The sequence below is a fragment of the Osmia lignaria genome, chromosome 9 (genome assembly GCF_051020975.1).
Source record: "Osmia lignaria lignaria isolate PbOS001 chromosome 9, iyOsmLign1, whole genome shotgun sequence".
Taxonomy (NCBI): domain Eukaryota; kingdom Metazoa; phylum Arthropoda; class Insecta; order Hymenoptera; family Megachilidae; genus Osmia; species Osmia lignaria.
The window spans coordinates 5027286-5041501 of record NC_135040.1 but is presented as its reverse complement, the minus strand read 5'-3'; the positions used below and the strand labels follow the sequence as shown (position 1 = coordinate 5041501).

Here is a 14216-nt window from a genome sequence, read left to right as displayed (position 1 = left end):
GACTAACGCTCCTCGTTTTCTTCTTGCTGTGACTTGCAGACCTACCGATCCCCTGCATCACTATGCCGAAGAACTATCAGAGGAATTGCAACTACCCGATGATGCCATTGATGAAGAACCTGGCTACCCTGTGGATGGCGAAGCGAGTCGAGTTCCCTTATCGATGCGAGACCTGCGGCAAAGGTTACCAACATCGCGCCACCCTGGTCAGGCACACCAGGCACGAGTGCGGCAAGGAGCCGCAGTTCAAGTGTCCCTATTGCACCCATCGAACCAAGCAACGCGGCAATCTCTATCAACACATTCGTACCAATCATCCTGGCAAGAACGTCTTCTCGAGCAGTATTTAAAAAAAAAAAAAACTTCTCTAACTCGCTTCTGTTCTCTCGGTTATTCCCTCCGTTTCATTTCTCTCTCTTTGTCCCGCCGTATTTTCCGATCGGATCGTTTAACAGAAAATTCGGTAATTACTATTTACATTACCGATTCCTCGCCGATTTTGATCGCCTTGAAATATGTTGTCAGGCTCTCTGTTCTGAATATTCTTTCTCTAAAACATGTTAACGCCGCTCCATTTTGTTTCGACGAAAATATGATTTTAATACAAGAATAGTCGCATTTTTTGGAATAACTATTTATAATAAGTTTAATATTTTATCTCCAACTCGAACCGAGGCAAATTCAGACAAATAATTATTTTTGCGAATATCTCGAAAACGAAGGCCGAGCGACGGTAACACGTATAGAGAAAAAACGTTCCGAAAGCAGGGAAGAATCGCTAAAGTAAATAATTACCGAAAATTCCTACATCCTCGAGAGTGTCGCTTGGTAGAAGTTGATAGGAGCTCGTAGACACGGATATAGGGTACGAATAGAAAGGCTTGTAACGCTGCGATAGAGAGTAGAGGAGAATTAGATGTAACGAGTCGAGGGTGTTTCAAAACGAGCGACCGCCTTTTCCTAATTGTACTAACGATTAAGTAATCGTAAGCCTGTAGGCGTGTGTGCCAAATGTTTAACGATACAAATAAAATGCGACGTTTGTAAGAAAGTAAATAAAAGAAGCAGTTGGCCACGCTCTGTTCCAACCAGCGATCTCGTCACTTTATTCCCTTTTGTAAATTTCGTTCACAGGGAAACTGTTCGAAATGTTCGATCGCGTGCGAATCGCTTTGCGTTTGATTAAAATTGGACGAGAAAAAATTGTATTTCCTATTTTTCTTTTTCTTTTTCCAGAGGCGACGTATTATCGGTACCACGGACGAACGGCCGGAAGTCTTTACAATGGAGCATCGTTACCGTCGATTGTTTCGGGTTGGAAGACGCCTCCAAAGCCAGGGAAAGGTTTGGACAGAAAACCGGGATGCTTCAGGTGCCCCAGGTGCAACAAAGGGTACCGTTGGCTCAGGAACATGAGGAATCACTTGAAGATTCAGTGCGGCAAGGATCCCAATGAATGTTGCCCGTACTGTCCTTACAGAACGAAATACAAGAGCAGTTTGCAGAGGCACATCCGCGGAATTCATTTCGGATGATGCGAAATATGTTAGTTTCCTCGGACCGATGATTTCGAGGATCTTTTGTATAATCAATAAACTATTGGTAGAAAAGGAGAAACTTGTTGGTTTCACGGATATCGAGGAAGATCGAAGGATTCGAGAGACGTGTTCCTAACGCGCTGACCAACATTTTTATTTCAGGTTCATCTGGTTATCCAGCCTGAGACTTCACCGAAGAATGGCTTCCGGAAATCCAGCCTCGTCTGCGATGCAAGTTTCAACTTTAAAGGGAAAATCGAAGAGACGTCTGCTTTGGAAACAGGATTTCTGTTAATTGATCATTTGTTTGAGAAATAAAGTTTTCATTTTCGAAACGAATCAAACCCGATATCCCAAATCGCGCACAGTTCTCTTCGACGTTGATTTTTCAGATAAATATTCCTGGCCAGATAATCGCGCAGGGAAGGCGACAGAAAACGTAAGTATAGTCTCGTGCACGAACTCGTAAAAGTAAGTGTGCTGATTGATAAGCGTCGTTGTTTTTCTTCTTTCTTTCTTTTTTTTTCTTACTTTTCTCCTTTCGAAAGCTGCTCGATAATCGTGGAGATGCTCTTCTCGAGTAAATCTCGTCGGTTTTAGCCGAACGAAAGGAAACACCCGGCTCGTTCACCGCGAGTGTTTTACTCGAAGAGCGTCGGAACGGATTTGACGACCAGTTGGGACGATCGTCATCTCCTCGAGTGTTGCTGTCCGAACAAGCAAGGCATGCGCTTCGATGTCTAGAGAAGCTAGCCAGTGCGTGAATCCTGCCGTTTCTTTCTTTTTATTTTTTCATTATCTCATAATTCGGTTTGTTCTTCGTTCTCCTGAACCGTGTCCAAAGCCCACGAAGCCGATCGATAGCCGTTTACTTCTAGTTTAGTCGTTGTTCTATAATCGAGTTTCTCTTTCCAGATGCTCCACTCTTCCCGATCGTGAGGCCGCGGCTCCACGTTTGTCCGCGTTGCGGCCAGATGTACTCGTGGGCGTCGAATCTTCGGAAACACTTGAAGATGGGATGCGGAATGGTGACGTTCGAGACACACTTCTCCTGCCAATATTGCCCTTACAGATCGAGGATCGAGGCGTCGTTCCTCAAGCACCTGCTCTCGGTTCACAACATCAAGTAGACCGAGATTCGCTGAACGATCCCCCCGTCGGCGCCGCGTTTAAACGCGAGCCGATTTATCTCAACCTCCACCCGTCGTCTACCGACTGTGTTTTCGTTCAGCGATATCCGTGCGATCGAGAAGAGGACTGTTTCAATTCCGCGCCTCAACTGTTTCCATCTTCGTTCATTCACGCGGTTTCTCGTTAACGCCTTCCTCTCGAAGCGGAATACCTCGTCGCGTCGCGATCCCGCTTCCGGGAGACGTTCCTCGAATTACGCGTCTCATCGAACCGAATCTAGTCTAAAGGCTGTTTTTCTTTTCTTTTCCAACGTTCATCGCGTATGTACCTCGTCCTTGTCGAGTGTAAAGAAAAGCTATCATTTTTACATATTTATCGCCGCCATTTTCACCGTACAGACGAAATAATCGTACCACAATAACGTCTAGCAACAGGTTTCCTATTTGTTTCGTATCGACCGGAGCGATTGTGTAGTGAAAGATATCCGGAATTAGAATTACATGCAATATGAACGTTGCACGATCGATTTGTATCGTTCGAACAAGGATTCGTCGACGTGCCAGTGAGAAGTCGCGTTTACTTGTTCGAATAAATGTTTTGGAAAAAAAGAAAATGAACGTATGTCGCGAGGTAGGTGCGAGAAATAGGCAAGAAATTCACCGTTTTACTTAGCGTTTTATTCGAGGAAAGGATGAATTTTGATTGAAATTAATAAGAATTTTCTACCCTCTTGTTATTCAGTTTTCATTTAAGGAAAATAAGGTAACTGGTTGTTTCTCGCAACGAACAGCGACGTGTAACGGATTCTCAATTTTCATATACTTACTCACGCTAATCAAGTAGTGAATGTCAGTCACGTTTCATCTCATTCTTTGTATAATCGTACGAACGCGAAACGACGAATCGTACTTGTTATCGATAGCTTAGGACGAATAATGTACGAGTCATACTTGTCTACGATGCATGAAACGATCCTAGTCTATCTTAAATCATTCGATTCGATAGATCCGTAGATCTATTAGGTCGAGCAAATTGAATGCTGCGCAGCGGTGATTAAGTGTCCCTGTGTAACGATGCCCGGCAATCGATTGCTTTTTAAATAAATACCTGTGTACAGATTCAAGTTTCTGAACAGATCCTTCGCGACTACCGATGGAGAACGTCCAAGCGTCATTTGTTTTCAGTTCTTCGAACGTTTCGGTCGAGGTTTGCGAGTCGAGCCTGATTCGAGCACATGAATTTATACGGATTTACTATCTCGTCTGGTTGGATGGACTGTAGGAAGAACGCAAACTGGAGCGATAGGAGAAGTCCTGGTGCAATTAGTGAAAATTTCTCGATTTAAACACATCTATCGATACTTTGTTTCAGATCATTCAAAATCGGAGAAGGATCCGAGCGAAGAGGACGAAGATCTTCGAAGGGAATTTCAATTTCTACGAAAAGGCTGGCTCCAAGTATTCTGGTCCACCCTGCGTTTTTCGTACGTACAGGAAGTTCAAGTCGAAGAAACACACCTCCTTGTACAAGTTTTGTTCGAAATAGAAATAAATTTGAGCGATACCGATATCGTATCACACCCCCGTCCCTTCGACACCTGTCTATTTGTTAACGTCTTGTTCGTTGACTTATCGTCGCTTGGCCGCTTTTCTGCGACGTCCGATCGGTTCCACTTGGAATCGCAAACGTGATCGTTCGTGTTGCAATTTCGCTGGAAGGACGGCTATCAGGAGAAAGCGGACTCATCCGAGCGTGGAGCATGACACGGCAATGACGAAACGGGATTTTGTGTTTCAGGTGAACTGATCATCTGGGAGGACTATCGGGGATTCGATGCCGCAACATTGGCCGAAACTGGTGATTTTCGATCGAACAGCTGTTCTTACGGCGGACGTTATTTCTCCGATCGGAAACCGGTACGAGTGTTCCGAAACAAATGCAACGATCCAGCGGTGGGCAGATACAAGTGTTCCAAGTGTTCCAAGTCGTATCGATGGAAGCACCATTTGGTGGAACACGTAAAGGCGTTTTGCGGCCAGAAGAAGGCCGAGTGCTGTCCTTACTGTAGCTACAGAAGCAATCGGAAATGGAACCTCAAGTCTCACATGAAGAGAATTCACGCGGACGTTTAAATTTTCATTTTAAGTGTATCTCGTTTCGAGAAAAAATTTCATTTTCTGATCGTCGAGTAATAATAGTCATCGTTCCTTTCGTTCCTCGCGATTGCATTTCTTGTTGAAAACGAAACTTCCAATGTTTTGCGTGTCGAACAGCTCGGATACGCGTTATCTGACACGACACTTTGTTCGTATGCGTTCGAAGAGACATAAAAATGTAAATAAAAATGTGACGTCTCGTAAATATATGTATATCGAATGTTGTTGAATGAGTTTGAGCAAACCGAGAAATATATTAAAAGTAGAACCTGATCCTTCAAAGACAGAAATCGACCGGAAGAGGAAGACGTCAACGCTGAAAACCTGGGAATAATTTTCTTTTTCCAGGAACGAAATTAATTCCTCATCGAAAATTGCATGGTATCTTGCAGCTGTGATGTTTTTCTAACGTTTAAACGCGATTTTTTGAAATTTTCTAATGAACAAACTTGAATTCGATTCTAATTAAAAAGGGTATGTAACTGTAAATAAGAGTAGCTATTTTACGTTACATATCTCTTTCTAAAAGTCCTAGAATCGTCCTAAAAGAAAAAATTCTTAAAGAATAGTCGGTGCAAAAGTGTCACCCGTATCTCTACCGATGCCCTTTTCTAAAACCGACTTCTTCCATCTGTCTGCATTTTTTCAGAGACGCGGACGATGGGCTTCCTGAACTGCCAGCGTGTCACCTACCCGTGCAAGAACTGCGGCAAGGTTTACAATTACTACTCCAGCTTGGCCAGGCATTTGAAGCACGAGTGCGGCGTGGAGCCCAAGTTTCACTGTCCTCTCTGCACTTACAGGGCGAAGCACAGGTCGAGCCTGAACACCCACCTGAACGGCAGGCACATGAAGCTACTGAACGACTTCTACGCGATGCCGAACGGCAACAAGCTTTCATCCTCCGTGGATTCTGGAAATTAGAACGAAAGTGTTTAGAGACTGATTTGCCGCGCACAAACAGAAAATCGTCGCGGATCGGTATTCTTTCTTTTTTTTTTTTTTCCTCAGAATTCCTTGCGAACTCCGTAAACGCGATAACTAATATTTTTTCAAGGACGCGAGTTAATCATCCGTCGATCGATACCCGTAAGAAGAAGTGTAGTTAGATGCAAGAGATAGCGGCGAAAATTTGTACCTTTTCATAGCGACTCTATTTTCTTGAAATATCGATGGTGTTCACGCCGCAGCGAACTCTTCCATTTTTCCATTAGCCCTGTTAGAGATACACGTTACAAGATTATGTTACTCGTCGCGTAGCGGTGGCATCCTTAGATTTATCGTAGAACAGCGAGTATCGAGAACGTCGTCTGACGTTCCTACAGCGACCAATAAATAGTAGAACGGAAGTGTTAGCGAATAAAGTCTTCCGTGCCATGCGAGAATAACCCGTTTGCGTTTATCCGTTTCACGAGTATCTGCGTGATTTGCATACCTACATAGGCAGGCCATCCTCGATGAAATTTTCCATCGTTGTATCGTTCGAAAGCTTCGCCCAAAGCATCAGGTAACAAACAAACAAACATATAATATGTATGATACAATAAAAGATGAAACTTTGAAATTCGGTCCTTTCCTCGATACGCTTCTTTATTTTAACGGTCGGGCGTCGAAAAGAGAGCAGGGAAAGAATCGGTCCGAACCGATTTCTACACCGATCAGCCATCGCTGATCGATCGTTTCTTAATTAAAACGCGTGCATGCAACACACGGAACACGTTCGTGTCGCGCATCGAACAGTTTAGAGGTGACAATCATTCTTGTTCCCTTCTCCCGCTTCTGTTTCTTCTCCGCGTGCACGACTCGCCCGCACCCTTACAGCCGATTCTCGATCGTACGGGACACGCTGTCGCGTGGTTGCTCGTTATCAGATTAATATGTAACCGACAACTTCTCCCTGATTACAGGTTACACGAAAAGCAAGTACTACATCGGTCAAGTGCCGAGGGATCGAAGAAGATCGCGGGGTCAGGGTCGATTCGCTTGCGACAACTGCGATCGTCGTTATCACGAAATGAAGAATCTCCGTAGGCACATGATTAACGAGTGCGGGAAACAACCGATGCACCAGTGCATCTTCTGCCCGTACAGAGCCACCTACAGATCGTACCTCCAAGTGCACATGATGAAGCATACGAGGCAAGGATTCACGCCGCGAACAGCGAACATCAAGCAGCACAGGGATTCCTGAACGTGCCTGTCACTGAATTCCTCGAGATCTCGGCGAATCGAGCCTAGGGAATCGCTGCTCCCTTTGATTTATCCTACGTTTCGATAGAGAAAACGAGGAACGAAGAGAGAAAGAGAAGAAGAAGAAGAAAGTTCGACGTACCGTTTCAAGGTAGACGCGCGTTTAGCGTCCATCATTGTGACTCTCTCGTTAAATGGACCTAACCAAAGGGTGGCACGATATTGAATAAAAATCTGTCACGTTCCATACCGAACGATTGTCTCTCTGTCTCTGGTGCGTTAATCATCCCATTTCCGCAACAACCGTATCCTCGTATCATTCTTCTCTCGTTTTCTCCCTGGATCGTTCGAGGATTAAAATTGCACGAGATCAGATCGGCGCGCAGCTAAATCGTGGATTAAAAAGTGAAAAGAGCTTCACGAAATCCGGTAAACGACTAACCGAGTCTGTCTCGTGTCTGTTTCAGCCGAGTCCAAGTATCCTGGCGGCGCGGTGTTTAAGCACACCTGCATCACCTGCGGCAAAGCGTACAAGCACAAGCATCATTTGAAGAGACACCACGATTTCGAGTGCGGAATCGATCCGAAGTTCAAGTGCGCGTTCTGTCCGCACAGGACCAGATACAAGGACAGCCTGATGAAGCATATACTGGCTAGACATCAGTATCTTCTCGAGCAGAACTCGCAGTACGGACCGCAGCAAGTGCTCGACGTGCACGGAGAAATCGAGGGAAACTCGCGGATGCAGGGAAACATGTTCGCCTCGTACCACGATTTCCCGCAGAATTTATAAAATTCCAACCCCGTTATCCAACGGGGGAAATGTTGCGTTCACCGAATTTGTTGTAAACAACCGTTGGACATCGTGTAAATAAAGATCGATCCTGTTTCGTCTACCTTACGCTGATCAAACATTTTCAATCTCGAATCGGTGGTTTCGATTTTCTTTCTGCTTCCAGATACGTAGAACGAACGCGCGAAGCTTTCACGTTCGATTGTCGTGCGAAATCAAACGTCTCTCATTCGATTTGTTCGTTTTCAGGCAGCGAGTACAGCTCGTCGAACTGGACGGTGGCGACTTTGCCGACCACTTCGCGTCCGGTCACCTACACTCGACGCCTCCGTTCCATGACGTTGAACGACGATCAAGGGAAGAATCGTTGGGGACCGAGAAAGTACCTGTGCGCCGATTGCGAGCGAACGTTCGCGCTGAAGGCATCGTTGACACGTCACCGGATGTTCGAGTGCGGCAAACAGTCGCTGGCGATCGAGAAGACGGTGCATGATGCCGTCCCAGCGGAACGGAAACGGAAGAAGAAGAACTACCTTTGCCCCGATTGCAACAAGGTCTACGCCGTGTTCACGTCGCTCTGGAGACACCGGCACTACGAGTGCGGCGTCGAGCCGAAATTCACTTGCCCGATTTGTCGGTTTAGATTCTCGCAGAAGAGTAATCTCGATCGGCACGTCAGAACCAAGCATTAGATCGCACCATTTTTCTTTTTACCTTATTTTCCAAAGAAACTGAAAGGTAACCGCGAATATCGCCAAAGCTTAAGCCAACGCGTTTGAACAGTAAATATCGAGAGCAATATTTTAGAGACGACGCGATTTTTGTAAGGCGACGTAATTTTAATGGCGATTAAATGTCGAGTACACTTTTCGTGTTCAAAAATAGTGTAACGATTGTAAGAGTTCAATAAATCTCTGCGTTTCTCTACCTAATCTAACGAAGTCGGTTTTCCTCGCCAGGGATACGATCTCCATCTGTGGCGTTCCAATGTGATTGTTACGTTCCGTGTAGCCGGGAATCGATCGTTTTGTTTCTCTAATCGCATTCTCCCGTTTATTTCTAGGAACGAGCAGCGGCCACGTTTTCGAGGGTAAGGTCGGTCGGCAAAAATCTATAAACGCGACCGAGACCCCGGTCCGGTGTCCACGATGCGGAAGAAGTTATAAGATGAAGAGAAACTTGACGACTCATATGAAATTCGAGTGCGGCGGACAGAGGAACTTTACGTGTCACATTTGCCCGGCAAAGTACACGCAAAATATCGGTCTCCGTCGTCATCTCTTGCAAAGACACAATATCTATCTTCCGCCAAAGTTTACCGTTCCCAAGCGAATTTTCGCATTGTGATCCCTCGATTTTTCAGACATCTTTAACCCCCCTTTCTTTCGAATTCGGATCGATCGCGTTTCATTTCACGTATCGACGTTAATTATTTAAAAGTAAGACGAGTCCTATTTTTATCTAGGATACACAGTTATTGTTATTCTGAACGGGGGCGAAATAAAGATTGTACACGAGATCCTGACCACTTTTCATTGCCCGAGGCTAAGGGAGGAAAGAAAGTACTTTGCGATGACTGTTGCTTCTTCAGAAAGACTTTGATTCCTAAATCGATACTTCACGTTTCATTTTCATTGTTTTCTTTTCCAGAATTGATAGCCAGTGGCCGGTGCGGTCGAAACAGATGCTTCAGGAAGGTGGAAGGGTTCACTTGCCACCAGTGCGGCAGGGGTTATCAAATGAGGCACAATTTGGTGAAACATTTGAGATTCGAGTGCGGCGGGCGCAAGCATTTTGCCTGCAGTTTGTGCCCGGCAAGATACACGCAGAACGGGAAACTAAGGCAGCACATGCTAAACGCGCACAATATTTTCGTACCACCGCGAAGGACCCGTGTGAAATGCGCTTACAGTTGAATAACTGCGTTTCCTTCTAAGTTACTGATTTCTAACCGACTTCGAAAAAGGAGGTTACTCAATTCGATCAGTATATATATATTTTTTTCTTTTTTTTAGAGAAAGTATTTTCCTATGTGCTATGCTTATCGATCGTCAATTTATGTATCGTTCTTGTGCCCATTTAAAGTAACAATAAAATCGTTCAAGAAAACGAACGGAAACGAGATCGCTGTGCAGTTTCATTCAACTCGCTACACACACTTGGTTTCCACGCATTCAAGCTGGGCAGATGCGGAAAATTGAAGAAGATCGAAATGGCTTGGAATACCAGTCTTCGAGATCCATTATTCTGACCGAGATGCAAATATTTTTGTTTCAGATTTCTACGAGAGTTTTATCGTTCGAAGATGCGCGGGTATCGACACTGAAGATGGCACATAGGAAGAGGTGATCGATTTTCGCTCGAAGAAACGTACATCGATTATCGAAGACAACATAGAAGATATTCGTCTACGAAGACCCTTTACTTCCCCCCATGGAATTTTAATAAACGATCATTTGCAATCGTGACCATTGTTGATTCATTTCTACGTATATGGTTCAGCAGTTTGTCACGATTAGTGCCTCGAAGACACCGTTGACACGTAATTAAGTTAGAATCACGGTCATTCATCGACATCTCGGTGTAATTGCCAGTTCCGTAATGTACTTGTTCTCCTCTTACCGTTCGAATCGTTTGATTTTGTTTGCCCTTAACAAAGAAACCGAGAAATCGAAGTTCGAGTCGATAATTCCTCGATGTGTACCGACCAAAATTTGCATTCGTATCGATTTTACTTTCTGATGGTGGTGTTTTTTCTTTTCGTTCGACAGGTTTCCTGAGGACCCGGTTCACCTGTCAGCAGTGCGGCCGCGGATACACGATGCTCTGCAACCTGAGGAGGCACATGAAGTGGGAGTGCGGTGGAAAACGTCAGTTTCCTTGCTACTACTGCAGCTACAGTTTTACGCAGAAGACGAGCTTGCAACGTCACCTGACTGCGATTCATAAGATCGACGTTGTCAACGGAGTGGAGCCTAGTATCATGTTGTAGATGACAATTTAACCGAACGCGTTTCATTGCCGAATGTAATCTTTCGTCAACGGTAGACTTCCTTCTGCCTAGCGACGACGATACGTCGCCTCGCTTTAGCTTCCCTTCTTTTTCCTTCCTGCCGTCCTTCGAGCCCGTTTAGGTTGCTCGGTTAATCTTCTTTTCAGAGTTCTACCGTAGCAGGATAAAATTGCCACGCAAGGCGGGGGCAAAGATTCCAGGGATCGGGGTAGTCGATTCGTTGGACCGCGTCGAACCCGGGTCCCTCGAATTCTGAACTAACGCGACTATGCTGTTCATGTTCTTTTAGGTGTTGTCGAACCGACCGCTCGAACCTTCCTGATACGGTAGAGGATTGCGAAATCAAGGCACAAACACTCGAAGAGGCTCGACACTGTTCGCGAGAAAGGTTCGTCGTTGCTCGAAGATATCGGGCTTCGTCCAGGAAGAATTATTTTCTTCTTCGTCTCGAAGAACCGCGACGAAGATCAAGTTGCTTCTACTACCCTGGAAGATGAACCATGTTACGCCTGCTGTTTCGTCATTGAAGATTCATCCGTGAAGATATAACCGCGCGATGAAGATGCTTCACTGAAGATCGAACGATACACGCGTGATAGACATTTGTTAAGTGATGTAATATGGACTTTAATCCCTCGAGTTCCTCGGTCCTCTCGAGATCGCGTAGATAGTTATTGAACTTTGGCACGATGTAAAAGGCTTTATCGAACGCGTTAAACGTAGTCTGACATTGCCCTTCGATCTCGATGATATATTATCAAAGTTCACGTTAACTCGCCTCATAGAGTGCCGATAGTTAGCTTTGACGTTTCAACTTTTCAGTGTGCCACCGAGTGTCTAATTGCGATAATAAATATGAAAATAAAATTTTACGCATACGAAACAATCTCCTGAGAAATCTTCACGTATCATATTTTTTTTTTTTTTTCTTTCAATAATCTATACACGCACATACGATGCAGCGCAGCATTATTTTTTCTTTCTAACACGACAAAGTAGACATATACATATTATTTTTACCTTCACGCCTTCTAATCAGCGTCGATTCGTGTCGAAGATGTTGATCCTGCGTAACATTCCTATACACGTACGTATTAAATAATTGTTAATGATCTTCTTCACCGTTCGAAGAACTCTAACCGAGATCGGGACCTTTTTCTTTCTTTATTTATTTTCAAAACCACCCTATTTTCCAGTGAGTAAATTCTTACTCGATATTGATTTCCGTGGATGAAATAAAGTGTTTTGTACATAATAACACCCCTAATTAAAAACCGTTTATCTTAACACGAACGTTTCTCGAAATCGTTCTATTTTCTTTCTCTGTCCGGTGAATTATCAAACTCGACTTTCTAATTGCCCTGTTTTAAGCGCTCGCGCTTCTTCCCTCCGTAACGTGTGAAATTTGTCTGTTTCTATTTTCCAGAGAACAAGCCGGATTTCCGTGCGTACCTGAAGTGTCTGCCACCGTTGAACTTCGCGAACAACGCGGCTACCGGCGGCGGACCGTTCGATCCACCAGCGATAGGCTGTTCACCGGATCCTCGGCTTCTGTTTCAAGGCTCGTCCGCCTGGTTCCCGGAGACGGACAAGCCTTACATGTGCTCGAGTTGCGGCAAGGGTTACACCCACATCTTCACCCTGAACCGTCACCGACGGACCGTATGCGGTAAAATAAGGAACACCAGCGGCAAGTGGAAGTGTCCACGTTGCACGAGGTCGTACGTGACGGAAGGTAACCTCGTCCGTCACGTTCGATTCGAGTGCGGAGTGAGAAGAAAGTTCTGCTGCATCTTTTGCAATCGCAAGTTCACGCAACGTTGCAGCCTGATCAGACACTTGAGAAACTTTCACAACGAGAGCTTCGAGAGCGCCTCGAACGCGGTACCACCGGAGTATCCGCCGATCGAATCATGCCAGGCGGAAGTGAAAAAGTCCGAAGACTCTATAATATGAATACCGTCGATCGTCGCTTAATTTTTTTTTTTTTCTTTTTTTTTTTCTAGTATTCCTTAACGAGATCGAACAAAGAGAAAATCGGTACCTCCAAGAGGAAGCTTCTAAAGCGTCGGATTTTGTGAACGGGGGTTGGAAAGCAACCAGAGAAACGATAAATGGTTCCTCGAGAAAGAGATTCCTTCCAATAACCCTGCACGATTGACTCGTTTCGTTCGGAAGGGTTTTAAATTACGCTTTCGATAGGTAAACCGCGTGAAATGAGGTTCCTTGGACAGCGAAATAGCGATGATTGATTTAAAAAAAAAAAAAAGAAACGGAGTGAGAAAACGTGTGCGTGTTTGTGTACAGGGAGAGCAACCTCTGAGAAAATGACGCGTTAAGTACCTTTTCATTTATCTTTGACAAATGAGAATACGGCCTTTCGATTATCGAGAAAGTAAGAACACGCGTTACACGGTTGATATTTCCGTGATAGGAATAATAAAACGGCACCGATAGCACGAGAAATTACTAAAAGTCGACGAAACCAGCGACTCCGAGATTCATGCGACAATGATGTGCCCTTTTCTTAAAAAGTGTCTTATAGTTAGGATCTGTACGTACGTCGACGCGTTCGAGTACGAGAAGAAAATACGCTTTGTTGTACGTTTTTGGACACGCTTTGAAGTTAGTTAGGGTTTTACCGTTCGACGACGCCATCGAACTTGGCACATTTTTATTTCTCTGTCGTGTCGTGTCGTGTTCGTCACCGTTAGTCGAGCGTATCACAGTGATAGAAGTTTAAGCGTTTCTAAAGGTGCTTGGACTTGGTTGAAAAAGAAAAAAAAAAAAAGCAACATGAAAACTGCAGGGAGTTCGTTCGTGGAAACGATTGTCGCCTTAGTTTCTTAAGGGTGTATACTTTGACACATTTGATGGATACACTTTCATGGTGCTGCAATCCTTTAAAAAATATTTTATCTTTTCATTTTTACTATAGTTGACATTATTGTTCTTACTCTTATCAGTAATATTATCATTATTCGTACTTTTATTATTATAACTATGTCATTATTATTATTACTATTGTTATCGGCAATAGTGGCATTATCTACTGTATCGTTATATTATTTTAATTACTATTATTAATCTTTCAAGACTGCGTTATCGAAAGGATTAGGATAATACGTTTAAAGAGCGGCGATGCATTCGAAAATCTTTTTTTTTGTTTTTTTATTTTAGTAGAGTAGAATTTTTGAGAAGTAAAGATATAAGAAATAGCAATTCGAGGAATTATATAGCGAGGACAATATTTTTCTTCTCTTTTTTCTCGTTCTCCTTGATCATTCGTATCTGACGATTAATTGGGCTGTGAAAATTATTTTCTTTTCATTCCTCTCGATAACGGTGTAGGTATAGCGTAGATTAGGTGTTTCGGATCGAATCGAACTGTTATC

General features: G+C 44.1%; 2 protein-coding genes across 15 annotated transcripts in view; both read left to right on the top strand.

The window, feature by feature from the left end:
- LOC117606608 (uncharacterized) overlaps nt 1–14216 on the top strand; it is a 74799-nt gene that overhangs the window by 56189 nt on the left and 4394 nt on the right. The window contains exon 7 of one of the 14 annotated variants that reach the window (XM_034329336.2): nt 12248–13094. The exons of 3 other annotated variants lie outside the window; for them this stretch is intronic. In XM_034329336.2, the coding sequence (XP_034185227.1) occupies nt 12248–12777 (530 nt within the window). In that variant the 3' untranslated portion in view covers nt 12778–13094. Of the gene's footprint in view, nt 1–39; nt 1067–1236; nt 1551–2453; nt 3976–4466; nt 5265–5474; nt 5831–6732; nt 7367–7482; nt 7824–8057; nt 8671–8871; nt 9331–9458; nt 9740–12247; nt 13095–14216 lie in introns of those variants that run through there. 10 more of the 14 variants (XM_076690311.1, XM_076690308.1, XM_034329371.2 and 7 more) reach the window with 10 other exon arrangements.
- LOC143305703 (uncharacterized) lies at nt 10145–11104 on the top strand. Its single transcript, XM_076690325.1, has 2 exons — nt 10145–10350; nt 10580–11104. Exons 1-2 carry the CDS (start codon nt 10302–10304, stop codon nt 10798–10800), a joined length of 270 nt encoding a protein of 89 aa, XP_076546440.1. The 5' UTR covers nt 10145–10301; the 3' UTR covers nt 10801–11104.